At 45.7% G+C, this 26,193-nt stretch overlaps 1 protein-coding gene across 1 annotated transcript in view; it reads left to right on the top strand.

The window, feature by feature from the left end:
• dnah9 (dynein, axonemal, heavy chain 9) overlaps nucleotides 1–26,193 on the top strand; it is a 118,232-nt gene that overhangs the window by 20,109 nt on the left and 71,930 nt on the right. Inside the window, exons 22-40 of the mRNA XM_070990066.1 lie at nucleotides 381–524; nucleotides 688–847; nucleotides 1,374–1,529; nucleotides 2,052–2,184; nucleotides 2,316–2,593; nucleotides 2,884–3,014; nucleotides 3,164–3,290; nucleotides 3,789–3,941; nucleotides 4,359–4,484; nucleotides 6,363–6,602; nucleotides 6,832–6,992; nucleotides 11,461–11,617; nucleotides 12,656–12,760; nucleotides 17,740–17,897; nucleotides 19,401–19,539; nucleotides 21,541–21,828; nucleotides 24,167–24,377; nucleotides 24,454–24,581; nucleotides 24,912–25,020. Of these exons, the coding sequence (XP_070846167.1) occupies nucleotides 381–524; nucleotides 688–847; nucleotides 1,374–1,529; nucleotides 2,052–2,184; nucleotides 2,316–2,593; nucleotides 2,884–3,014; nucleotides 3,164–3,290; nucleotides 3,789–3,941; nucleotides 4,359–4,484; nucleotides 6,363–6,602; nucleotides 6,832–6,992; nucleotides 11,461–11,617; nucleotides 12,656–12,760; nucleotides 17,740–17,897; nucleotides 19,401–19,539; nucleotides 21,541–21,828; nucleotides 24,167–24,377; nucleotides 24,454–24,581; nucleotides 24,912–25,020 (3,104 nt within the window). The remainder of the gene's footprint in view (nucleotides 1–380; nucleotides 525–687; nucleotides 848–1,373; nucleotides 1,530–2,051; nucleotides 2,185–2,315; nucleotides 2,594–2,883; nucleotides 3,015–3,163; nucleotides 3,291–3,788; nucleotides 3,942–4,358; nucleotides 4,485–6,362; nucleotides 6,603–6,831; nucleotides 6,993–11,460; nucleotides 11,618–12,655; nucleotides 12,761–17,739; nucleotides 17,898–19,400; nucleotides 19,540–21,540; nucleotides 21,829–24,166; nucleotides 24,378–24,453; nucleotides 24,582–24,911; nucleotides 25,021–26,193) is intronic.

A 26,193-nucleotide genomic window follows, 5' to 3' on the forward strand; every position in this document is an offset into this window, starting at 1 on the left:
TCTGCTTTTCTCACTTGATATTAGAGAAGCGTTATCTCGAGGCTCTCACATCCGACAAGGCTAATTGAATCTTAACATAATGATAATTAATTCATAGGTAGAGATGCTTCGTCATAATGTCTAATTGTCAGATTAGTTATGTGTGTAATTGGTCTCTTAATAACCTGGTGATTATTTTCCCATTAATGTCATGGAAGTCATTGTTAATTGTCACACTGTGCATTTAGCGCCGGAGACTCTGGCCTGGTTATGCTGCAGCCAAGTCAGGCTTGGCTTAACTGCAGCCCTTCATTACCTAAACACAACTTGATTCATACTGGGCTTGTGCAAATGTGCGTGTGTGTTGATGTGTGCCTGTGTGGGCTCATGCATTCGTCCAGGTTTGACAGCGAGAGCCCCTACCAGATGTTGGATGCGTTCCATCGGCAGATCCAGCACCGGGAGGCAGTGATGGCCTCCCTGGTGGAGTCTGCCAGCTTGTTCGAGGTCACCGTCTCTGAGTACAAACAGCTCCGACAATGCAGGTAAAGCCCAAAGCTGGAAGCAGAAAATACCGCGAGCCCTTGCCAAATTCGAAAACTAATGAGCCATTATAGCAGAGGTGCTCTTTTACATTCATCGGCAGTATCTGAGTTCTACTTTTCATGCTGGTTTAATTCACTTTGTCCGCTCTTCTTCATCCCCCAGGCGCGAGGTGGGCCTGCTGAAGGAGCTGTGGGACATGATCACCATGGTGGAATCCAGCATGGCGGCATGGAGGACGACTCCCTGGAGGGAGATCCATGTGGAGGATATGGAGCTGGAGTGCAAGCGATTCTCTAAAGATATACGGGGGCTGGATAAAGAGGTGAGGGAAGAGAACGGCGAAGGATAGGAGCACATTTAATACAGCTGAGGTTAAAAAGCGTGGGAGGATGCATGCCTGCCCTGCTTTTTTTTGTTTTTTAGTCTTTTCAAAACCAAAAACACAAGAGCAAATGAGTAACCTGCAACTGTTATTAGCGAATTTTAAGTAGTGAGTTAGCCCGCTGTCATTAGAAATTGCATTTGTGCCATGCAAGAACATAAAGCTCGTCAGGCAACAGTGAACAAAGGGGCCGTGGATCAGCAAATGGTCAAATGGGAGTTACTGTAAGTGCCTTGCTCGAAGGCAAACAAGTAGTTGCCATAACTTCCCTGTGTCCTCACTCTAAACTGCAGCTTGGGAGTGACAGGCCCTGCAGCTCAACTTGGAAGCTCCACGTGTGGAAATGCATGAACGTCAACGTCGCTGGAATAAATACAACTAAAAGAGTGAAATCCCGAGCTGCAGCTGAAAGCTCCCTTGTCTCTCAAAAGGTCTTGCGCTGATCCCTGGCCTTTGTCTCTGATAGGTTCGAGCGTGGGAGGCCTTCACAGGTTTGGACGGCAGAGTAAAGAACCTCCTCATCTCCCTCAGGGCCGTGGCAGAGCTCCAAAACCCGGCCATACGAGCCCGACACTGGCATCAGCTAATGGCTGCTACTGGAGTTCGCTTCACCATGGACCAGGTGCGCACATAGTTCTGTTCATGGCTTTGGGTGAATGTTTAATATGTGAAATAAGCGTTGGTGTTAGTAACTTGCCAATGATTTCAGGGCACACACACACACATACGGCAGCTTTCTCCAATTATTTTCTTATATTCTTCTATCTGCATCCTCACTGGGCTTGTTTGGACTGTTTTGTTCTGCTCCAGCTGTTTAGTTTGTACAAAAATGTATTACAGGGTCTAAATTGGCCTTGTAGAAGTAGTGATATAATGTGCTCGCAAACTTACTAATTAACACTTAGCAGGTTGCAGGTTTTCCACAGTAGGGAGCTGTTTAGTCACCAGTTTTATACCTGCTAACCTACAGGCAACGACAGTGAAAGCTACACCAATATACTCCTTTACAACACATTGTATGTTCACTTTTCATAGCATTAGCTTGAGTATAATGAGGGTGATAGTATAATTATATACTATCACATTATGTGATGTAGATTATGTGAATTGTCGGTGAAGCAGGGATGTGGTTTTCTATGAGCAGGACACCACTCTGGCTGACCTGCTGCAGCTGAATCTGCACTGCTTCGAGGAGGAGGTGAGAGGGATCGTGGACAAGGCCGTTAAAGAGATGGGAATGGAGAAAGTCCTCTCTGAGCTCAACTCCACATGGACAGGTACAGAGAGGAGACACTTTGTTGTCTCTCTCAGTCTGTGGCAGCACTCTGGCGTTCTCTCAGCGCGAGTGTTCTTCATCCTGCCATGCCGGTTTTATGACCTATTGACGGGCTATATTGATCCCGTCTAGGTATGCAGTTCCGGTATGAGCCCCACCACCGGACCCAGGTGCCTCTGCTGTGCGCAGACGAGGAGCTGATCGAGACGCTGGAGGACAACCAGGTGCAGCTGCAGAACCTTATGTCCTCCAAGTACATCGCCCATTTCCTGGATGAAGTGTCGTCGTGGCAGAGCAAGCTATCTGTGGCCGACTCTGTCATCTCCATCTGGTTCGAAGTGCAGCGAACATGGACCCACCTGGAAAGCATCTTCATTGGCTCAGAGGACATCCGCTCACAGCTGCCTGAGGTGACACACTGAATAGGCAGGATCGCATACGTGCACACATTTAATTATAGCTGCATGTGTGCAGGCCTTAACCTGTGCCCTGCTGCCATATGAACCCAGATAGCATGACTGTAATAGCTATTCATTAAGAATGCATTAATTGGCTCATGCTTCTGGTTTAGGAGCTGAGATTACACGGCTTTTTAATTGCCCCTGCAATATTCGGGCTGTGCTTAAACCCAGATGTTTGCCATTAAACCTCTGATTCTTCCCTCTCTCTTTCGGGAACCTAAATGTGAAATCCTCCGCAGGACTCCAGGCGCTTCGAGGGGATTGATGCCGATTTCAAAGAGCTGGCAAACGCTATGCATCAAACGCCCAACGTGGTGGAGGCCACCAATAAACCGGGTCTGTTTGGCAAACTGGAGGACATCCAGAGCAGGTGAGAGGTCTCTCTGTTTTTACTCCTTGTGTCTGTAAGCAGGGGCGTTCTTGTACAGGCTTTATACTGTACACACACACACACACACACACACACATACACACACACACACACACACACACACACTGACTCTGTGTTTTTCTCTACAGGCTGTCTCTATGTGAAAAAGCTCTGACAGAATACCTGGACACAAAGCGTCTGGCCTTCCCGAGGTTTTACTTTATCTCTTCAGCCGACCTGCTGGACATCTTGTCTAATGGGACCAACCCACACCAGGTGGCTTTACTAACTTTTGTCTGAGGGGCAGCAATGAATGTTATGCTTCAGTCGCTTCACCAAGTCAGGAGAAAACGTTTTGCACCATGCATTGCTCTTCCAGCAAGTTGCTTTTTAACAGTGTTCTCAAGCCACGTTCGCTTGCACCATTTAGCTCTTTTGCTGAGTACTGTTGAGTTCTGTAGTACCTGCAGTGTCCACACAGGGGCAATGTCGCTCATACTTTTGCAGCCCGCCCCAGCCTCCAGCATCAGTACATTGTCTTATGCATTTCCACCTTGGAGAAATAAATCACAGTTAAGCACAAGTTGCCACTAAATCTCTCTAAGAGGAAGTTAGCAGGCGTGCTGCAGAACATGGGTCCTGCCCTTCTCGATTGATTCTGAAAAACAGTAATGAAATGTTATTTATTAGCGCAGCAGCAAAGAAAAATACCAGTCAGACTGTGAGCGGAGAATGAAGCGAGCCCGAGCCGAATGTGTCTGCTTGTTTGCTCAGGTCCAGAAGCATCTGTCTAAGCTGTTTGACAACATGGCCAAGATGCGATTTGAAGCAGATGGAGAGGGGAATCCTTCTAAGACGAGTCTGGGCATGTACAGCAAGGAGGAGGAGTACGTCCCCTTTAATCAGTCCTGTGACTGCACTGGACAGGTAAAATACACCCGCAATCTTTTATTCATTCCTCTAAAATTGTGGCGCCATAACTTCTCTCGGTTGAAATGCTGAAAACGGTTATTATCTCCATTCCACTCACTGCTGACAGTGGCACTCACCTGCCCTTTTCTGCAGCGCAAGAAAATACATATCAAATAAAGATATCACAACCCCACAATAAAGGAGATAAATGAAACGGAGTGTGTCGTTGCCCCTGGCGTTTTGCATATCAAAGCCTATAAATCCATTAATTTTCCATTACATCCCATAGTATTTGCCTGACTCCACTTCCACTCTAATGCTTATTAATGACCTCATTAGGGTCCATTGATAAGAAAGCCTGTCGGTGCTCACGTGATGCACATTGCAATGTTTTTATGCGTTTCTTCTGGTTTTTGTGTTGTTTTTTGGAAGGTGGAGGCGTGGCTGAACCGCGTTCTGGACACCATGCGCTCCACCGTTCGGCACGAGATGACTGAGGCGGTGATGGCCTACGAGGACAAACCCAGAGAGCAGTGGCTGTTTGATTATCCGGCTCAGGTAAACAGGCTCTGCGGGATGCACGTATAGATTTAACTGACGCTGCTCACTTTGGGACTTTTTCCCATTAGTCAGCTTATCCAGCATCAGATAGATTGGCACCATAATCATTTCTGTGTCTCCCATGGATATTTCAGTGCGGTGCGCACACTCACTAATGCTTTACAGGCACAGCTTGCCGCCAGCTTCTGTGGACTGTTTTGAACAGAGAGAAACAGTGTGGTAGGGAGCGAGATGAAATATCTGTGCGTGTCCGTGATAATGGAGTAAGTAATTAAGCATTTGATGCTCTGAATGGGAAAATATGCGTCTGACATGACTGATTTGAGTCTGGCTGAAAGTGGTACACACAGAGCAGCGATTTGAAGAAGCTGCTTTACTTCATGAAGCGCAGGTAAAAAGAAATAGTGCTGATTCACTCCTCAAAGTAACTGTTTTCAGCAGAGTACAGAAGTCAGTCTTTTAGGAATTCATCTGAGTATTTTCTCACTGACTACAGATTAGCAACTTATGAAAAGAAACATGAATCATTACTGAAGTCAGTTATGAATCAACAGTATCAGAAACGCTGTAGCTGAGGACCAGATTTACTAAGAAAAGGGAGTTGTGTAAATATGTGTATTCGGCCTGTGTGCGTTCAGCGCCTGAGTTACAAATGCAGCAGCTCTCATTACGCAGTCAGCTCCTGGACTGATCCTCGTACTGCCCTCCAGACGCACTCTGCCGGTGAAGGAGAGCTCACAGGAGCAGATCAGCGGCGGGATTTCTATGAGATCGCTAAGCTCAGAATGATAGCGTAGTGATCTGAATTACAAATATTTACTTTGGCTGACTCCACCCGAAAGAATGTTACTGTTCCTCTAAATGTTACCACACAGAATTATGACACGATCATCAGCATGCATCTAATGTTCAGTACATTGGGAGGCGGTAAGCGCTGTTATGGTAAAGTTTAAGATAAGTCAAAGGAGCACAAAATGTACACAAGCAGTTCAGAGCAGCTGGAGGTGGAGATGGCTGTGAAGTTTGCAGTTTGTTGTGATTTTACAGTTCACTGATGATCAAGGTCAAATTCAAGGTGGAGGGACACGGCTGAAACATCCGTCTGCTGCTTGTTTGCATTACAGCAGAGCTGGGGAACCTTTTTCCTACCCAGGGACGATTCAAGTCCTTGGAGAGTCACACTGAATTATGGGTCACATATATCACACCAACCTCTAATTCGAGAGCTGGAGCTGCTTCTCTTTGGTGAGGCGTCTGGTGTCAGACGGTCGTGATGATGATGAAGATACTCGGAGCTGGTTTTCCAGGTTTGGCTCAGCCAGTCTTCAGACGAGCTGAGTCAGGTTTGTGAAGAGCTGCTACGGTAGCAGGTCGATGCTTTGCAGCTCAGTGATTTCATCTTGTAGGTTGTGAGGAACATCAGCTGGTTCAGTGTCACAGTTCAGCGTTTGCTTTTGACGTCCTGAAATCAAAAACAACTGTAATCCATCTAGCAAATGACACACCGTGATGGAATCGCTATTCATGCTTTCCATAATAATGTTAATCCATCGAAAGAATCAGAAATGCTACGCTCATGGATCATAACAGCCGGCCAGCAGAAATAGCCACGGCCATCAAACTTTGCATCTCAATCCAAAGCTTCCCACTCACAGATACAAAGAGAAAACTCTGGGTTGGCAGTTTTATGCATGAGACATATGGACATATGCATATTCATTAGCTGGCTCGGTTCGTACATTTGTTTCATATTTAGATGCTTTCATTTCAGTTGGATACAAATAAAGAGAATCAGAGTAGTCTCAAACACAGGGACCCACCTACACACATCTTATCAACATCCTGCAGTCATTTCCTTCATTGCGTCTGATCCAGGTGGCGCTGACCTGCACTCAGATCTGGTGGACCTCTGATGTGGGCATGGCGTTCGCCCGTCTGGAGGAGGGTTACGACAGCGCCATGAAGGAGTACTACAGGAAGCAGGTGTCCCAGCTGAACACCCTCATCTCTATGCTGATTGGGCAGCTCACACCGGGCGATCGGCAGAAGGTCATGACCATCTGCACCATCGACGTCCACGCCAGGGACGTGGTCGCCAAGATGATCGCTCAGAAGGTGAGAGGGGTACGGCGGGTAAATCTGGCCAAAGGACATGTACTGTATAAATCCCCACGCAGACACCGTGATAGCTGCTGTATTTTTTGAGAGGCTATTACCAGTGAGTAATGCACTCAAGATATTCAAGCAAGGTGTGTCATTACCATAATTAGAGGGTGGAAAAGCACAGATTATTTCTGGCTTTACCTCAAGCCTCGCCACCCTGTCTCTCTCTCTCTTTTTCAAGGTGGAGAATTCTCAGGCCTTCGTGTGGCTGTCCCAGCTGAGACACCGCTGGGATGAGAGGGAGAAGCACTGTTTTGCCAACATTTGCGACGCACAGTTTCTCTACTCCTACGAGTACCTGGGCAACACGCCACGATTAGTCATCACTCCTCTCACGGACAGGTATGGAGGTGTCGTTCTCGGCGTCTTTGTTCAGACCGAGAGGCGACGAAACGTGGCGGCTGCCTGTCAGCTGACTGGAAGGTGAAGCGAGTTCGTTTGACCCCCAGCTGACTGTCGCTGTAGCTTTAGATTCTCGTACGTGTCGTACACAGGTGACACAGTTGAGGCAGATTTACAATCAGAACTCTCAGTGCTCATTCAAACAAGGAGTCCTGATTACAAACAGAGGTAGACGAAAGCAGGCTTCTCATTTCTAGCTGCCAACCCTCAATTACAGCAGGCACAGGCAGACTTTCTCACCTGAAGGAGTTGGTTGAAAACAGGGATGTCTCTTTAATGTTTTCAGATGACTCATTTTGAAACCTCTGCTAAATGTGGCCTTAAATATGCACTAAATGGCTCAGGAGCGAGAGCGACTGTCCGCTTATCAAAAGGTCGGTGGTTCAGTCGGTCTACATGTTGAAGTATCCTTGGGTGAGATACTGAACCTCCCGATGTTGTGTCATCAGTGTGTGAGTGTGCGTAAATGGTTAATGCTCGTAATGAGCAGGTGGTCTAGCCTGACATGATATTGTACCTAACAACTGAAAGCTATATGTTCTTGTTCTTGTGTTGGAATTAAGGCTAGGTCAGCTAATAAACCTGACATGCTAATGATTTCATGTTCTGTTGGAGCAGATAAACACAGCTGCATCCATCCTTAGACTTTTGCTCTTGTGTTTTTGGTTTTGGAAAGGCTAAAAAAAGACCCCATCCTCCAAACTCATTAAATTCTGAGTACCTCTCTGACTACAGTCCCGTGCACACGGCTTCAGCATGAGGAGAAGTCCAAAACCTGACAGGCCTGCTGTGCCTAGTTCTGCTCAGCTACGATTTGAAAGGGAAAGGGTTAAGTGAACGGTCAGTTGGCCAGAGGCTGCCAAGCTCTTCACCCCTTCAGCAAAAAGCAAGAATATCTGAGCTGTTGCCCTGTGCAGGTTTATCGAGTGTGCCATTACAGTCCATTATAAGTGCATTTTCAGAAATCCATTTGTGTTCATGAAAACGGCTCTTTTTTTCCCTTGTAACTGAACTGACTGAAAGATACCAGCTCCTTATCTAATAATAACTATCTGACGCATTCAAAGATCTTCATTTGAATCATTATGTACACCCACCTCAAGCGAAACCTTTTAGAACAACTCAGCTCAGGCGAGCTGCCAGCAGCCTGTTTGTCCACATGCACATGTTTCTGCAGGGTTCCCGATAAAGTTTGAACTACACAGAGATGAATACCTGCCTCCCAGAGCCCTCTGGCAAACTGCGGCGTTTGACTGTGTGGTTTTCCAGACTGACCAGTATTCCCTTTGAAGCCTGAACAAACAGAAACAATGGGCTTTGATGGGCGGATCAGCGGCCGTGTAGCAAGACTTCACCATATGGTGCATGCCCTCGCCGCGGCTCGCTGCGACTCACACAGTTTGCCACCGGCTTTCATTTCAACAATGGACCGTGGACCAAGGGGCTGGGTGTCAAATCCTTTAATCCGCAACTTGAGAAAACACCTAAAAGCATGTTTGCTTCATGATGATCTTAAAAAACTTTCCTTGCAACGCAGCCGGCAAGAAAAGAACACATCTTGATGCTGTCAGGTGAAAGCAGGGTGTCAACGTATGTCACATGGATCCTGTAGGATGTTAAATGGTCAGTTCAAGTTTTCTTGTTTACCACAAAGCAAGTTTACTTAGTTTACTTGAACAGAACCTTTTGGTGATGGCAATTCAAAGTGCGTTATGTAAGAGATGAAAAGGCATTAAGGCAAGATCTAAGAGGACGAGGCAATGTGAGAACACATTAAGATGATTTAAATAGAATAAAGTGGAATGCAAGATGAGAATAAGCTGAAATAATAAAACATGGAGAATATAAATTACATCACAGTTACAGAGCAGCGCAGGATATGAATGAATCGCCCCAAATTTAACTTAACAAGCAGCAGTAAAGAGAAATGTTTTGAGCTAAAAGAGCTGACTCTTGTAGCAGGAAATCAGAAGTGTGGGATGACATTCATGTAACAAGTAGCTGTATATGGGGTTGTCTTCATCTATTTGCTGATGAAGACCAGCCTTTAAAAGCTTTGCAAAAAACCAGTAGGACCTTGAGTTCAAATTTTTTTCTCACACATGCTGAACCTCAGTTCTTTTCTAGTAATTTAGGTGAACTCACCATTTATAAGCAAAGCAGCTTAATGACAGCAGTTCTAGCCATACATGTGCAGCTGTTGTGCTACTGTTTCTAATGAATCCAGGCCTCTGTGTGTGTGTGTGTGTGTGTGTGTGTGTGTGTGTGTGTGTGTGTGTGTGTGTGTGTGTGTGTGTGTGTGTGTGTGTGTGTGTGTGTGTGTGCGTGTGCGTGCTTCCAACAAGCTGACTGTAGTCAGTCTGCTCTGTTTACCTTCTGCAGCAGAATAATTAGGCTAAAGGAATCAGCCTCGCTAATCTATAACAACAGGACTGTTATGGGCACAATGTTAGCATTCGCTCAATACTTTACTGCAGGATCTCCAAAGCTGCACCATTATGCAAAATGTTCGGAATGTTTTACCCAGTCCGCGCACACACACACGCACGCACGCACACACACGGACAAACAGAGACAGGAATGGAGGGAGAGTGAGTCAGACGGACAGACTGATATATAGCTGTTTCTTTTAAAAACACTGTAATAAAACAAGTCACCTTGTCACAGCTGCCCAGTTCAGCCTCCCACTTTTGCCTTGTACCTGGTTTTTAGATATTCTGTGCAGGACATCCTTATCCGGCCCCCTAGACGACTGATTGTGAGATTTTTGGCCATATTTCAGAGGAGAGCCATAAAGCCTGTTGGCACTGGTATCCGGATGATACACTGTATACAGATGGGATCATTTGTCTTCTCTGAGCTTCTGTCTCTCGTTATGCTTTCCAATATTCCCCCCTTCCATACATCATCTATTAACCAGCAGCTCATTAAAATCATTGCTTGTATTGATATTCAAGGCAAACCATTGTGTTTATGGCCCTGATCAATAAAGTCCTGATTGTCTCCATCAGTTCACGTCCGTGATGCTGCTGCTTTTTATTGATACTGGACGGGCAGACTGTTTGTTAGTCCTGACAGGTTCTGCAGGAGAAGCAATCACGGGTGTTGCTAATCAGCCTTTGTGATAATCAAAGCACAGGAGCAGATTATATTATCATATAATGAGGTTATGTACGACGACGGCTGAGCCGACGCCGAGTTGTTGTCAGTGCCGGTTACACGACTGTGCCGGCGCGGGGTTCGTCAATCCTGCCGTTGACTGCTGTGTGCAGTTTTTGTAACGCTGCCGTCGAAATGGAATATTTTCCTGGAGTGCATTTATTAAAAGTCAGTGTGGATAATTTAAAGGGGCATCTTGATGGAGAGCTTTGTGCCTGCTGGAGCCATTCCCAGCCAGCACTGAACATTTCCCTTGATATTAAAATGACTCCTTTCTTGGGATATGTCACTGCTTAGTTTGGAAAGCTGGTATTTTCTAAAAAGAAATGTTTAATTTGAACACAGAAGTGCAGGTGATTAATCAGAATTGGTATTTACTCAGGTATTTTTTTAGATTATGCGGTAGTACTGTCGTTGATTCCTCTTTGAAGCGTCAACCAATCAGAGATGTTTGTCGGCGTATTATCTCAGTTACTGCAGTGCAATCTGTGCAGCCATCCCAGCATGCTGTTTCAGTGGTTTAAGGCACAGGAGACCAGTCGTAATGTTACGGTGATCTTCAGCACTCAGTTCTCCACCTGTTGAATGCCACTCCGCACTCTGATTGTCTGCTGAACCATCTGTGGAGGTTTTGTGTGCAGATTTTGCGTTCCACTCCATTAACACTTATTCGGAAAAACATTTTGCCACGCAGCTGGACGCAGGCACGGCTCAGAGAAGCATCTTTGGATGGAGTATGGAGTGTGCCGTAAATGCTGATTGGTTAAACTTGATGCATTAAGAAATTTGAGCTGAAAAACAGAATTTGGCAAACGGGAATTCTGCTCCCTTATTCTGTCTTTGAAGCAATAGTTTAACTACTATCATAGTATTTTTTTTTATCAGTGTCACCATTATGCCTGTATGTTACATATAGAGCTAGCTTAGCATCAAGACTGAGAGCAAAGCTAATTCCCCTCAGTCCAAAGTTCAAGAGCACACTTATCAACACTTCCAAAGCTCTGCGGTTAACATGACGGAGGATCAGGCGATGCTGACCCTCAGCTAGCATGTTGCCATACATAAAAATGTGCCAGCGTGTGCAGTCAAGCTCCTCTGTCTGAGCGAATGGAAGAAAGCGGCCTTGTCCTGATGTTTAGAAATGGAAGAGCAGTCAGTCGAATCAGTCAAAAGCAGGTTTTTTTTGCTTACTAGCTGTCAGACTGCGGTCCTCATCACTGAAGTATGTGTGTATCTTAACTATATTTAGATGCTACATCACCCTGACCCAGTCCCTCCACCTGACCATGAGTGGAGCTCCGGCGGGGCCCGCAGGCACGGGGAAGACTGAGACTACCAAAGACCTGGGCAGAGCCCTGGGCATCATGGTCTATGTGTTTAACTGCTCTGAGCAGATGGACTACAAGGTGAGCAATCACGTGCATGTGCGTCTGAGCCTGTGCGCACAAGCTAATGTGCATTCAGAACAGCCCGCATTATGCATGTTTCTTTTCATCTGTGCCTTTGTCAGCAGTATGGTATGCATTTGTCATTAAAGTCATCAGCTCACCTTTGTACCCTTTTCATCTTTTTTCCTTTTCATCTCCTCTTTGCCTTCTTCCCCCATGAAAGTCGAACTGATCAGTTAAACTTGTTATTTCTTTGCTAAACCTCGTCAGAATGCCCTCTCTGCACCCAGCCTCCACCTCGCTTTATTGTGCACTCTTGTATACTCTTACACACACATTTTTATGCATATTGAGTGCTCAGGGGAGACATAAACATAATCTTGTGATCCGGCTTCACAGGGGCATCATTACAGTATAGAGGCGTATAGCACCCCCGGCTATACACACCGCAGCAAGGTGTCAGAGAGAAGTGCTAATATACTCCAGGAGGAACACAGGCACTGGAAGCTGGCTTCAGAGCCCCGCACTGTTACTCATATCCAGTCATGCACACACACACACACACACACACACACACACACACACACACACAAGTTGAATCAATCCTCCAGTCAGCTCCGGTTTGCGTCAGAGAAGGTTTCCTCGGCCCTGTAATTGGAGAGAAAGTCAGCTGCCTGCTTCATCCAGGTCCAGCTGCTCTCCGGAGGGCTGTTCACCTGCTCTGCTTGTGTGTTGGGAGAACTAAAATGTGGGCGGTAGACATTTTAGCCGCTCTCTTTTTTGCCATCAACGCCTTGTTTTATTGGTGTGAGGCCTTGTTTATGTATCATCCTGTTATTATTCGCCTACTCTCATCCTGCTGCGGTGCCGCTCTGAGTTAACTGCGATGAGTGCTTTTACCATATATCTTCTGTCTAATTGGCGATGCATCTGCGTCCGCCTCGCCACATGCCCTGTCGGTGAGTTAGACAGGCTCTCCACCTGTGAGCTCGCCCGGCCGACTTTCTGTCTCGCTGCGTCTCTCTGAATATCTGTCTCTCGCTCTCTGTCCACCAGTCCTGTGGGAACATCTACAAAGGCCTGGCTCAGACGGGGGCATGGGGCTGCTTTGATGAATTTAACAGGATCTCGGTGGAGGTGCTGTCTGTGGTGGCTGTACAGGTAAGAGCCGGTCCAGTTCCTCTGCCTCAGGTGCTCCCAGAATCCCATTCAGGCCAAAACTTCACTGAGAGGAGAGTGAATATTTTTCACCTCAGGCGGGTAGAGCTAAATGTGCCAGTTCTCATCTTATTAGTCAAGTGGTCTTATCCAAATCAAGCCGTGGTGAAAATAAGCCCTCAAAAACAGCAAAGCAGAAGCAAATAGCCTCTTCATCACCGATTGCAAGCGAAAATTGCTTCAGCTATAAGACTAATCCACCAAGGCTGGCACCTTTGCACCGCCGAGCGTCTTCATAATTGGAGCCTTCTCGATCTGATTTGAGAGTTGAGGATGGAAAACCGCCTCCTTCGCTCGCCTGCGGAGACGGTCACGACGCTCGCATCTTTCAGCGCTAATAACAGCAAGTCAAAATGGACAAACTTCAAGCTCTCAGGGGATGTGCTAGAATACTTTGGGTGAAGTAGTATTTGCTCAGTGTTCCATCCTTGGTTTGTGGGTACAACTAACAAGTTATTTGTGTTTGTAATTTGGAAAATACTCATCTCTCCTGAGTCAAAAACGTTTCTTTCCAGCGTTCCCAGATTTAGTTGATACCAAATAGTCCAATTGGAGCCTTTAACCTAGCTGCTTGTCCAAAAGTAGGCCTATTTTTTCTTTTTCCACCGTACAGCACACGCTACTTGACACTTTGATCATGCAGGTCACACTCCTCTGTAGAGCTTAGAGGCTACAATATAGTATAGAATTGAGTATATAGTTTAGAGAATATCACAGATTCAAGATGAAACTGAGAGACGGGACTGAGAGAAAAAGGCACAATTACAAATCCATCTGCTGCTTCAGCACCACGGACAGTGCCATGGATTTATCAATACGCAGCACAGTCGGGCTGCTGATATCTCAGAGTCATGGTCGGGGTCGTGGAGTCTAACTTGCACAAACCTCAGTCAGATGGAGGATCAGTGAGTCAGGCAGGACAGCATTTTCAGCTAAACACACCCCTCTGCTCCTTCACTCACTCCAGTGCTACCGCTGGATGAAGAGAGGGGAGGCAGGTTAACCAGGGGGATGCATTTTGATCTTTTCTGCTAACAATGGGGATCACACCCACCCTCACCCCCCCTTAAGATGCCCCCCTGCCTCTTATGTGTTGTGGCTGAATACAAGTGAATACAAAGAAACAAGCATTCGTGCCTCCAGGCATCTATTTCATTTGTAGTTTAAGCAAAGCTAAAAACATGGGTTTTGTCAAGTCTTGGATGATGTAACTCTAAACAGAAACAGTTCACATGTTATAACAAATGTAAGCTCACAAAGCTATGGCTGAAGAAAAAGAAGCTTCAGTCTAGTATGATGAGCCGAAATTTCATTTTTCTGTCAGCACTTATCAGATATTATGTGCCGAGCCGACTCAGTGGCCCCGACAGTCTCAATCATACTAATTAGGCAAGAGGAAAGCAAATTTAGTGAAATGTAGTGTAATATTAAGGCCGTTGACAGACTATCCGGACTAGCAAAGAAAGTGTTCCTCTTTTTTGCTTTTTATTTTTTGATAAACGCCGTGAGCATCTTTCTCACCCAAGCAGCTTATTGTTTATTTTAGAAAGAAGGATCCAGAGACACACACAGTTTTAGGTTCCTGGGACACGTCTCCACCCTGGTAACAAAAGTTCACAAACAACTGCATTTCTTAAGGAATCTTGAGCAGGAAAGATTCCTGTTCCAAAGTCATGTTTTTATAGAGGAGTAATAGAAGGCATCCTGGCGGAAACAGAACAAATTGGCATGGGATGTTCACGGCCCAGGACAGGAGGGCTCTGCAGCGGGTGATTAAAACTGTCCACAACATCATCGATACCCATTTACAGACCATCTATGATATCAGTGAGGTGCCTGCAGAGACGCCAAAGCACACTGAAAGATAATACCCAGCCACAGCCTGTTCAGCCTGCTGCCGTCTGACAAGCGATACACAAGTATCTGCCGCCAGACCACCGGACGACAGAGCAGCTTGTTTCCTCAGGCGGTGAGACTCAGCCTCGCCCGCCGTTGTTTTGGGGCTGTGGCAGATATCTCACTACCTGCCAGGCACCACGTCGTATTGTCGGATAAAATCAGCGACCAGCGTGATCGCGGTGGAGCATTTAGAAGCCAAAAAGACGTTTTTCTGAGGAGTTGGTGGAGACCAAAGCGGAGATAACAGCAGAGCGAATATTGGACTTGAATTCATCAGATGAAAACTGCTCTGCGTTTGCAGGATGTGTACGTGGCAGCTGTTTGCTATCGCCTTAGTCATATCAACTTTTTAAGGTGATCTATATTTTATGTCGATGTATTTCCAGCTTGTTGTGCTGCCCACAAGTGGCAAAGAAGTCAATCAATGCAGGACGAAGTCTTGTTATTGTAAGTTGAATCATTAGCTCAGTATGACCTGAGCTCTCTGGCTCAGCTGGATGTCTCTTTGCCTTCGTCCTCCTCCTCCGTCTCCAGTTTGTGAGTAGTGACATTAAGTTAAAAAAAGCCTTTCCACTCTCCACGCACTGAGTGGTGTATACTCTGGCGACGTACCGTGGTTAGCCCTTTGATTACGGGAGCCTTCTGAGAAATCAGCTGCATTCTGCGTGTTTCAGCTGATGCTGGCTTTTCTGCTGCCTTGCATTCTGTTATCCCAGATCAAACGGAGCGTCTCTCTGCGGTTCCTCTAGCCCCTCTGGTGTATTCACATCCTGCATGCTATCGCCCCAGACACTGTCTTTATGCATGTGCAACACTGTCACAGCAAAATATATACAGTGGATAAGGACGCTGATCATGATCATGATGATAATGGAGATGGAGCTCTTCAAAGCATCATTATTCACCGCGAGACTTAACACTCACTTCTCTGCCCTTCCTCCCGCCTTTTTTAAGCAGCAATGAAAGTCAAGCAGTCTTCTCCCATAAACTGCACGAGTCTACAGCACTTAGAGAATTTTTAAGTTCCAGAAGAATGAATAGGTGTTGTGTGGCGTGATGAATAATAAATCACGGTGGCTCATACGTGGAGAAGTAGACCTTGAGAACAGAGGAGCGTCAAACTCCTGCTGTGACAGCTGGCAGCCTGCACCGAGCCTGCTTCAGCGCAGCCACCGCCGAGCCATCTCTCACCATAGCACACACACCTAATCCATCCTCTTAAAGAGGGAGGCGCTGACGTTGCACGGCGACATACTCGGCTGCCGGTTAGGTCTGCTAACACAGCTGGCGGGACCAGTGCTACGTTAAGTAAAGCAGAGGCAAACAGAAGGCCGCCAGACGTAACAACATGGAGATAAATCGGTGAAGTTCGGCCTGTGCCGCTGCCGACACGGGCCTGGATGGTGAACACAGAGATATTCTGGTCTGTACATTCAAAGAGACATGAAAGAGTGGAGCCGGACCCCGCTGGATCACACCTTTCAGAGCGGCAAACTTTTTAAAAATGTGTTTTCGGTGTTTTCCTTCCCTCCGCCTCCCTGTAGGGCAGCAGTGGTGGGCTGCTGTCATCTCACATAAAAATCAAGCCCCACTGATGTTCTCATGAAAACTTTTCTTTTTTCTGCAGCTGCACTGTTTGTTTTTGCATTTTTTCCCCCTCCTCTCCCTGTTGTGTTAGTATGACTGAGTGATCTGTAGCCGAGTACTCATCCATGAAGAGATGTTCCTCCTCTTTCCAGCTGTCGACTCGCTACGCTCTTTTACCACACGCATGTTAAATTCATAAAGCCTCTTACAGGCTGGGATTCGGAGTTTTATGCCAAGGCGCGCACACACACACCCACACACAAAGTTCATTTCTGATATCTCATTCAATCATACTGTAGACAAACGGAGCCTTGGCAGTTCATCCATCCAGTAAACCCTGGCTGATAACATGCTCATATTATTGATGAAATTTTGTCCCTGAAAAAAAGGTGCTCATCGAATAACAGTTTGACAGGCTGTTACAAATTGACTCTGGTATGTGCTTTGTAATATTAATTAATATTAATTATATGCTAATGAGTGCTGCCAAACTTTCTGTGGTTACATCCCATCTGAGGGGTTGGCTGCCTGGAAGTGTCTTTTGGGAGTGTTAATTAGCAGTGACTGGGTATGGTTTGAAACTTTTTGGTGCCAATACGGCACTTTCCATTCTCCAAAACCTACCTAGCTAGTGGTGAAGCTGTTGTAATGGCACATTGGTAGGATGGTTCGTACCATTTGGTCCGGATTGAAACATCTAAACAACTATTAGATGGATTGATGCAGCATTTTCTACAGACATTCATGGTCCTCACAGGATGATTGCTGCTGACTTTGGTGATCCCCTGACTCTTTCTCTAGTGCCACCAGAATGTCAAACCTTTCACTTGTCCTGTGAAATATGTCAGCATATTCTTGTTAGATTTTCATAAAATCTTTTAAACACGGACAAGTTCCCCCCCAGGATGAACTTTTGTGGTCCCTTAAAGGGAAGGTGCACCAATTTTTCCGGTTGTTGGGGAGTATTTATGCATATGTGAAAAAAGTTGTGCAAAACCTTTACCTTGAGGCTACCTTAGCCACTATAATCATTCCACACCAGCAACCGAACTGTCGGCTGTTGTGTTGCATTGTGGGTGAGGTAGATGCAGTGCTAATTTGGTGCAGTGCTCTTAACTTTTCCTGCAGTACCTTTGTCCTGTAAAACTAATTACATTCTCCATCAACCTCAGGTGTTGGTATTGCTGTGTTTAGTTCTAATTAGCAAATGTCAGCATGCTAACATGCTAAGCTAAGATGTTAGACATGGAAAATATGAAAACAAGTGCCTGCTTAGCATAAAGATGCTAAGCATTTCGCTCAAAGCAATGCCGTGTGAGCGTGGCTGTAGGCTCTTACTTATCTGTTTCATTCAAACGGTTGAATTAGACACTGGTATGGACATTAATCAAGGTACCCAGCGCTAACAATGACAATTAAGTCCTCTCTATGTGCAGGTCAAAAGCATCCAGGACGCCATTCGAGATAAGAAGCAGAGGTTTAACTTCATGGGAGAGGAGGTGAATCTCTGCCCATCTGTTGGCATCTTCATCACGATGAATCCAGGATACGCCGGCAGGACTGAGCTTCCTGAGAACCTCAAGGCTCTGTTCAGGTCGGCCAAGGGACCATCATACACACACATGCACATCTCTAATTCAATATACCAAGTTTTATTTTTACTTTTTTTTTTCAGCTGGTTTTATGTTTAGTTCATCAATTGAAGTTTACTAACTTTGGGAATTATGATAATAAGAAAAAAATTACTAAAAAACACCTTTTGTGATAAACATGTGGTACGCCCTGCCACTTGCCCATTGGCTACAAATCACTGTGACCCTTAACAGGATAAGAGGATCGAGAAATAGGTGGTGGATGGACATAAAATTGCGCTCATCGTCACATGGGAACGTGGCAATATTGTTGGATAAAATTCAGTTTTAAAATACATTTTTTTCTGTTCAAAAATGTCAAATTGGGCGGCACGGTGGCGCAGCAGGTAGTGCGCGTGCCTCACAGCTAGAGGGTCGCCGGTTCAATCCCCGGGTCGGGCCTTTCTGTGTGAAGTTTGCATGTTCTTCCCGTGCATGCGTGGGTTCTCCCTGAGTACTCCAGCTTCCTCCCACAGACCAAAAACATGCTCATTAGGTCAATTGGTGAGCGTGAATGGTTGTTTGTTTGTATATGTTGCCCTGCGATCGGCTGGCGACAGGTCCAGGGTGTACCCCACCTCTCGGCCGTTGACAGCTGGGATAGGCTCCAGCCCCCCCGCAACCCCGAAAAGGGATGGTCAGGTATAGAAAATGGATGGATGGATGAAAATGTCTCTTAAAGGGTCACATCATGTCTATTTCATATCTGTGAGCACCATAAACAAAAAAATTCTGTTCTCCTTCATTGCATACAGAGTGATGTAATTTGAGTGAACCAGCTCTTTTACATTTGTGGATTGCCATAAATCATTTCCAGCAACCCAAACACAATTCTCCTAGAACTAAACTTCATATTATTCTCAAACTATACCTGTTTTTGAGAACAACAGTGCAGTTTACGGTACTGCGCAGCACATCTCTCGAATAAAGTCTGTTGGACTGCATATAGAATACCAGAAGAACATCCTCATATACATCCCTGATTACATTTACATTCAATTTGCATTAATCCTCTGATGCTTTTGTCCAAAATAGCACACAAATGAGGTGCAACCCAAGCCAATAGATCAAAGAGAAGCGACTGACTGTCAGTGCCACAGTGTTCACTTTCAATCCCCCCTGACGCAAGTTCCACAAAGCTGCAGGTGCATGCAGCAAGCAAAGTGTGTAGGAGACAGAGAGAGAGAGAGAGAGAGAGAGAGAGAGAGAGAGAGAGAGAGAGAGAGAGCATGTTTGGTGAGCAGTCACTCCCTGAAGGGAAGAGAGCTGAAAACATTTGGGGAGGAAAGCGGAGCAAATTAGCGAAGCTTGTTTGATCGTGATGGATTGTGACTCGAAGCTTACAGTGCTCTGCTGTTTTTCCAGTGCGTCCGTCCTCAACGCGTGCTCAAATGTCCACATTTAGTGAATGGTGTGCACTGTATGAGCTACAACCGTTGTAATGCCTTCTGCCCGCCTCTCCGCAGACCCTGCGCCATGGTGGTGCCAGACTTCGAGCTCATCTGTGAAATCATGCTGGTGGCCGAGGGCTTTCTGAACGCTCGGGTCCTCGCCAGGAAGTTCATCACCCTCTACACACTGTGCAAAGAGCTGTTGTCCAAACAGGTGACTCTCCACGTTCTTCCATGTCACACATCAGATATGGTTAGAAAAAGCCAGATCCATTTCCACTTCAAAGCAGAACAACTGACACAATGTTCTTTTTTTATATTTGAGGCTTTTGATAAAGGAATGACTCTGAGGCACCACACAAGAGCTGACTTAAGTGAAGTGAAGCATGCATATGAATAAAAAGCTGCAGGGAGTTTGGATGTTATTCCATCTAAATTTTTCTTTAATCCCTTTTTAGGCCTTTTTTTTAACGTCTTGCCATTATTTTAATTATATAAAAAAGCAATAAAATCACTCACAGTGCTGACTAATAGTTAGAGTGCAGCTCCTCGACTTAGGTAAGCGATTTAATGAGCCCTCAGTTCTGGATGAATTTCTCAGGACCACAGGCCCGTTTAAGTGCCATCGCACACTACTTCCTTTTTATGGCTGTTTATGAAGCTCTGGTTCTTCAGATGCTTTAAATATCACCTTAATTACACTTTTTAGCTGCTTCCAAGTTGTTTGCCACAGTTTCACTGCAAGTTTTCCACCATTAGCAACTTAGTGGCAATGAAGTCAAATGATAATGAACAGACTGCTTCTCTAAGCCATATTCACAGGGGCTGAAACTGCAAATCAATGGAAAGTGCAGATTCAGAGAGCTACTGTCCTGAGTTAAACAATTCATAATTGTGGGTTTAATATTACATAAGTTCTGCTGCTGGTCCTGTGCAGAACCGCTCTGCTGTTTCTGCTGCCAGCGAGCACACGGCGGAACATGAGAGAGTGTCCTGAAATGTATTCACGCTTTCAAAATCTGCAGGGATCTGAAGTACAGCTCTAATAAGTGTGTGGCCTCTGGTTTCATGGTGTTTGTTAATGCTGTGGTGCTATGTTTTCTCCAGTATGGGCTGGTCCACGTCGCTGGGCTGGTTGGTCCTGATGTGGGCGTGTGGTGAATCAAGGTTATTATTGTAAAGAAAAATGAAAATAAGCAGCGAAAAACACTGTCGTAAACTGAAACTAACTACTATAATAAAATAATAATAATAATAATAATAATAATTCAGTTTTAGTGTTTTAACAATAAGGTAAAGGAAGGTTTTAGTCTCTTTATGCTACAGATGCAAAGAACCTATGTACAAATATTTGAATGAGAAGCATTTAGTCACTTTTTCCGGATTTGCAACATAACAATATAACATGCATAATGTTAAAAAAATAAAACTTTGACTGCCTTTGAGCACAGTCTGACAGTCATGACAATCCATGTTGGTGGTGATGGTCACTTATTATTTGTTCATCCATGCATATAATATTAGTTTTTAGGGGCCGCTGTAGCTCAGGAGGTAGAGCGGTCGTCCAGCGATCAGGAGGCCGGTGGTTTGATCCCTGGCCTCAGCAGTCCACATGCCGAAGTATCCCTGGACAAGATACTGAACCCCCCCCCCAGATGCTGTGCCACTGGTGTGTGAATTCATATGTACGTCGCTTTGGATAAAAGTGTCTGCCAAATGACTAACTGTAATTGTCATAAAGGCTACAGCTAGCATGTCATGGTTCAGCCCTGTGCTGTCCAATGATCAATAAATGAACCTTGTACCTTGGACTGAGGGACCAACATTGCCCTGTTTCAGTACTCGACACAGCTTTGTTTTCTTATTTGCACACAAACCGGTTAAATGGGTCCCTTAATGACATGAGACGCCGAGGTGGCATCGTGGATACGTTCCGTGTATTTTAAGATGATGGAGCGAGTGTTTTTCCACAGGTTTCAGTCAGCAGCTGGAGGGAAATATTAGTTTGTCTGAAGACTGAAGGATCTCAGTGGAGAACTTGAATCTTACAGATAAACTCTGATGAGGTTCATAATATGGAGAGCTGAGATGTTAGAGGGATCAGCTCATCACTTTTAATTAGCTTTACCATCTTAATCTCAGCACTAAACACATTGCTATAAAACTAAAAGCTTATGCATTTGCTCACTGACGTCTCTCTCTCCTTTTACCAAAGGACCACTACGACTGGGGCCTCCGAGCCATCAAGTCAGTCTTGGTGGTGGCCGGCTCTCTGAAGAGGGGCGACCCCGACCGAGCGGAGGACCAGGTGCTGATGCGAGCTCTGAGAGACTTCAACATCCCCAAGATCGTGACTGATGACATGCCCGTGTTCATGGGCCTGATCGGCGACCTGTTTCCCGCTTTGGACGTCCCCAGGAAGAGAGACCTGGACTTTGAGAAGCACGTGAAGGAGTCCATTCTGCACTTGAAGTTACAGGCTGAGGACAATTTTGTACTCAAGGTGCAGTAATCGCGATCCCTCGGTAGCCCCCTGACATGATTGTCTGCTTGAGTTTATCGGATTCTGTTTTGATTAGAGCTCAAAAAAATGTAAGTGTCACAAGTGTTGCTAAGCCAAGGATGAAGGCAAACACAATCATAAGTTATCTGCGAAGTCCCCAAATGGGGGTTTCATCTTTAACAATTTAGACAGATATTACAGTTGTAGCACTTTCATTTAGATTTATCTTAGTTCTCTCCAAAAGCTATTTACCTCACGTCATAATGTTCCGCTGGGAAATACACATTAGTGTCAGACAAGTCTGCCGCGTCCGGATGAATCGGGCAAATATTGCAGAAAGCAAACGGTTGGCTGCGATGAGAGTTCAGGTGCCCGAGCTACTGACCTAATTCTAGTCATTATGTTACATACAGATACACACACACGCTCACACATGCACAGTAGAAAGCAGTGTATGTCAGAGACAGATGAACGCAGGACCAGGGGAAATAAGTGCAATCTGCCTCAGGTCAAATAGACACGGGAACCACATAATAACACTCCATCAATGGAGGCTGGAGCTGCACCATGCCACTTAACCCTGACATTGTGAGAGGCAGCCACAGAAATAAACAAAGAGGAGGAGAAACACAGCGAGCAAGAGGGAGAGAATGGCGGAGTGGTCAATAACAACCATCCACCCCCAGAGCCTGAACTTTTACTGTCTTTGTTTGTGCGACCAAGCTTTTGATTTCAGACAAAGGGGGGAGGCGGAGGCGGTGGGGGGGTTTGGGTGGAGAGGGGGGTGTGTGCAGGCGAGGTGAGAGAGATTGCATACCTTTAGCGTTAGCCTGCGCTAGCATTAGTCCTCCCCACATCAAAGCAGTAATCAGCCGGGGCCTTTGAGAGTGTAAAGCCGCCCGCGCTCCGGCTGAATGGAGGGTGAGTAGGAGCCGCGAGGAGCCCGATCGATGGCATTGATTGAGCTCACCATCTGTATGTTTGAATGGAGGCGGGGTGGAAATCTCTCTTTCTCCCCTTTTTTCCCCCTCTGTTAGTCTGTTACACACTCTGCGGTGTCACCTCCCATGCCTGAATTGACAGAAAATATTACACAGCGAGCCGGTGGAAATTCAAAAAGTTAACTGCGAGTGTGTTCATTTGACTGTTGAGGCACGCCAGCCAACACAGAAGACAAGCGTTACAAGGGCTGGACTGGAGAAACTGGGGTGAAAGTAATGAGACTGGTTCCGACCAAGTCTTTCAAACTCTGTATCAAAGAAATATGGAATAATATCATCAGATTGGGAAATAATCCAGTATCTATAATTTAACATGACGTAGTATGTCATCCTTCTGCTCACTGTCCGTCCCTTTAATAGTAAATCGAAAGAAAAGATACATTTCCACTACATCGGACCTCAATCAGACTTTGACTCCATTAATAGGAAACTAAATCTTTGCCCAAATATTTCACATTTTCCTGAAGCTGACACTCCACCATCCACAATTTCCTTTTTTGAGGCTGTGGGCAGCGTCTGTTGTACAGCACTGTGGGGGAATGTGAACAACAACAGCACTCCCACAAAAAAGTGGGTTTTTTTTGGATGCATACTGAGTTTAGAGTGTGCTTAATTTGATCACTTTTGTTCCCTGGAGTTGGGATAAATAAGCTTTTGCCTGTCAGTCAAGAGAAACGGATGAGGCAGTTACGCGATTGGCTGTCTGCTCTTTCAGACCCCAGCAACAGCCAATCACGTCACTGTCTCTGGCCTGTTTGTCTTGACTGACAGTGATAAGTGTGAGCCACTTTCAGAAGAGGAAGAGCCGAGCTTAAAAATGTTACTGGACTATATTTATTTAGATTTATATATATTTTCTCCCATATTTCATCACACTCTTTTTCACTGCTTCAACTTTGAACACTTCTGATCTTCATAGAAACATACAACTTTTGACTGCTAGTCCCTATGACAAGCTAAGCAGCGCGTAAAATAGCTGGAGTGGCCCTTTATGTGTGCAAACACAGAATAATGAGGGTGCAGATATCTGTCCTTCCAGAAGACCACTGCTGTCATTTATTGTAGTCTGTGAACAGTGTACTAAGCTGCTGCGCTGCATTGCAGTGCACCACACTCCCCTGTCATCCTGCATCACTTTATATTCACCATAAACCAGAGCATTAAGAGGGAGAAGCAGTGGACTGAGTTCCGCTGTGTGGCAGCCCATGAAACGCTACATTATCTACATTGCTGCCGTAAAAGGGTCAGTGTTTATTTGTCCACCATGTCACCCGTGTCCTTCGTGTGATCTACACAAAGCAGGACAGAAAATGTCTCATTCTGTGCGTGTGTGTTAGGTGGTGCAGCTGGAGGAGCTGCTGGCGGTGCGTCACTCCGTGTTTGTGATCGGGAACGCAGGCACCGGAAAGAGCCAGGTGATGAGGTCACTCCAAAGGACCTATCAGGACATGAAGCGCAGACCTGTGTGGGCAGACCTTAACCCCAAAGCTGTGACCAATGACGAGCTTTTTGGCATCATCAACCCGGCGACCAGAGAGTGGAAAGACGGTGATTGCTCAGTCCTGATTGGTACAATGCGTTAAAGAGTCACATGTCCGAAATGTCAACTGTTTTCTCCTTACAGGCCTCTTCTCCAGTATAATGCGTGAATTGGCCAATGTCAGTCACAGCGGACCTAAGTGGATTGTCCTGGATGGAGACATTGACCCAATGTGGATTGAATCACTCAACACAGTCATGGATGACAACAAGGTGTGAGCGAGTTGAATGTGTGTGTGTGTGTGAGTAACTGTGGAGTGAGTCTTTTATCCAGTATCAGAATGACTAAAGTGACACGTTTTCGCTCTCTGTTGTTTGCTAAGTCAGCACTCAGATATGAATAGGAAGATGCGGTTGACTCATCGCTGACGCGCGAGAGTAGTAAACTATTCGCGCTCCGTGGATGAGAGAATAAATGACAGCGTGTGCCTGCAACGCTGAGAATAGCGAAGCGAGCCGAGGAGAACGTGACAAAACACATTCTTAGTCAGTCACATCTCCGCGCTGTTCACTGTGTGCGAATATGCTGTCTCCGTCTGTTAGGTGCTGACTCTGGCCAGTAATGAGCGGATCCCTCTGGACCCCACCATGAGGCTGGTGTTTGAGATCAGCCACCTTCGCACCGCTACCCCCGCCACTGTATCGAGAGCAGGTAGCTGCCCTTTCTTTGTCTCATCCTTTTACTTGGACACTTTTCACCGTCCTGTGGTGGTATTGGATTTCTAGGGGTTGCCAGCTATGCAACTGACCCAAGGGGGCCAAAAGAGGCTGCATCCATGTCGATGTTTTGTACAGTCCTTTGTCAAAATGTCAAAATCTAGTTTTAAGAACTTAAAGCTGCACTGAGAGGTATTTTTCTGCTAACAGTGTGTAGCAGGGAATTATCACCCACGTCTGCACTTCCCCTCAGCTCGACCAAATGTTTCAGCATCTTCAGCTAATTGTCTCTGATTTTACAGACTGCAGCTCGAATGTGTTGCTTTGCTGTCATCACTCTCATCTGCAACATTTTCAGGCACAGCAGGCAGCTGTTTTCACTGGAAATCTCTGATAAACCTGCCCAACACCAGACAGCTGACAGACACAGTGAGCAGCTGTCTGGTGAACACAACGGAGAGTTTAGCAGATAAAGAGACACTTTCTCTCAGGAGTGGACGGAGACCGAAACAGACCATAGCCACATCACAGTGTTTCAGTGTCAAATGAAGGAAACTTTTGTATGGATTTGCACAAAATTTGGTACAAACACTAACGTTCACCTCATCATGAAGTGTGATAAATTTGGCCATTTCTTGACTTTTCTTCTAGTGCCATCGTCACTTTATTTCTCCAGGTCTTTAGTTTATGACCAAACTGCTGCAAACTATTGACAATCCCATCAGCCTCAGGTGTCCTCTGTGTTTAGTGCTAATTTTCTAATTTAAGTGTGATGGTGAACATGCTAAACATTCTGCTAAATGTCAGCATGTTAGCATGTCGATGTTAGACTCAGTGTGTGCTTTGAGCTAAATGCTAAACACAGCCTCACAGAGCTGCTAGCATGGCTGTAGACTCTTGTTAAATGTCATTTAGGATGTATCTTTGTGGGTTGCCTGCAGATGAATTACATAGGAAATGAAGTAGCTCACTGGTACATATTCCTAAAGAAAAAAAAAAATTCTGTTTAAACAAATCGCCTCAAACCAACTAATGCTCAGAAACCCTGAGGCTAAGTTTGTTCACTGTGCAAATGCTGGCGCAGCCATGTGTAGCATGCTTCATGCATTAGATGTGAAGGTGACATGGCCCATACAGGGGGGGTCAGAGGGCCCCCAGGATGCACAAT

This window comes from Chaetodon trifascialis, chromosome 21 (assembly GCF_039877785.1).
Source record: "Chaetodon trifascialis isolate fChaTrf1 chromosome 21, fChaTrf1.hap1, whole genome shotgun sequence".
Lineage (NCBI taxonomy): Eukaryota > Metazoa > Chordata > Actinopteri > Chaetodontiformes > Chaetodontidae > Chaetodon > Chaetodon trifascialis.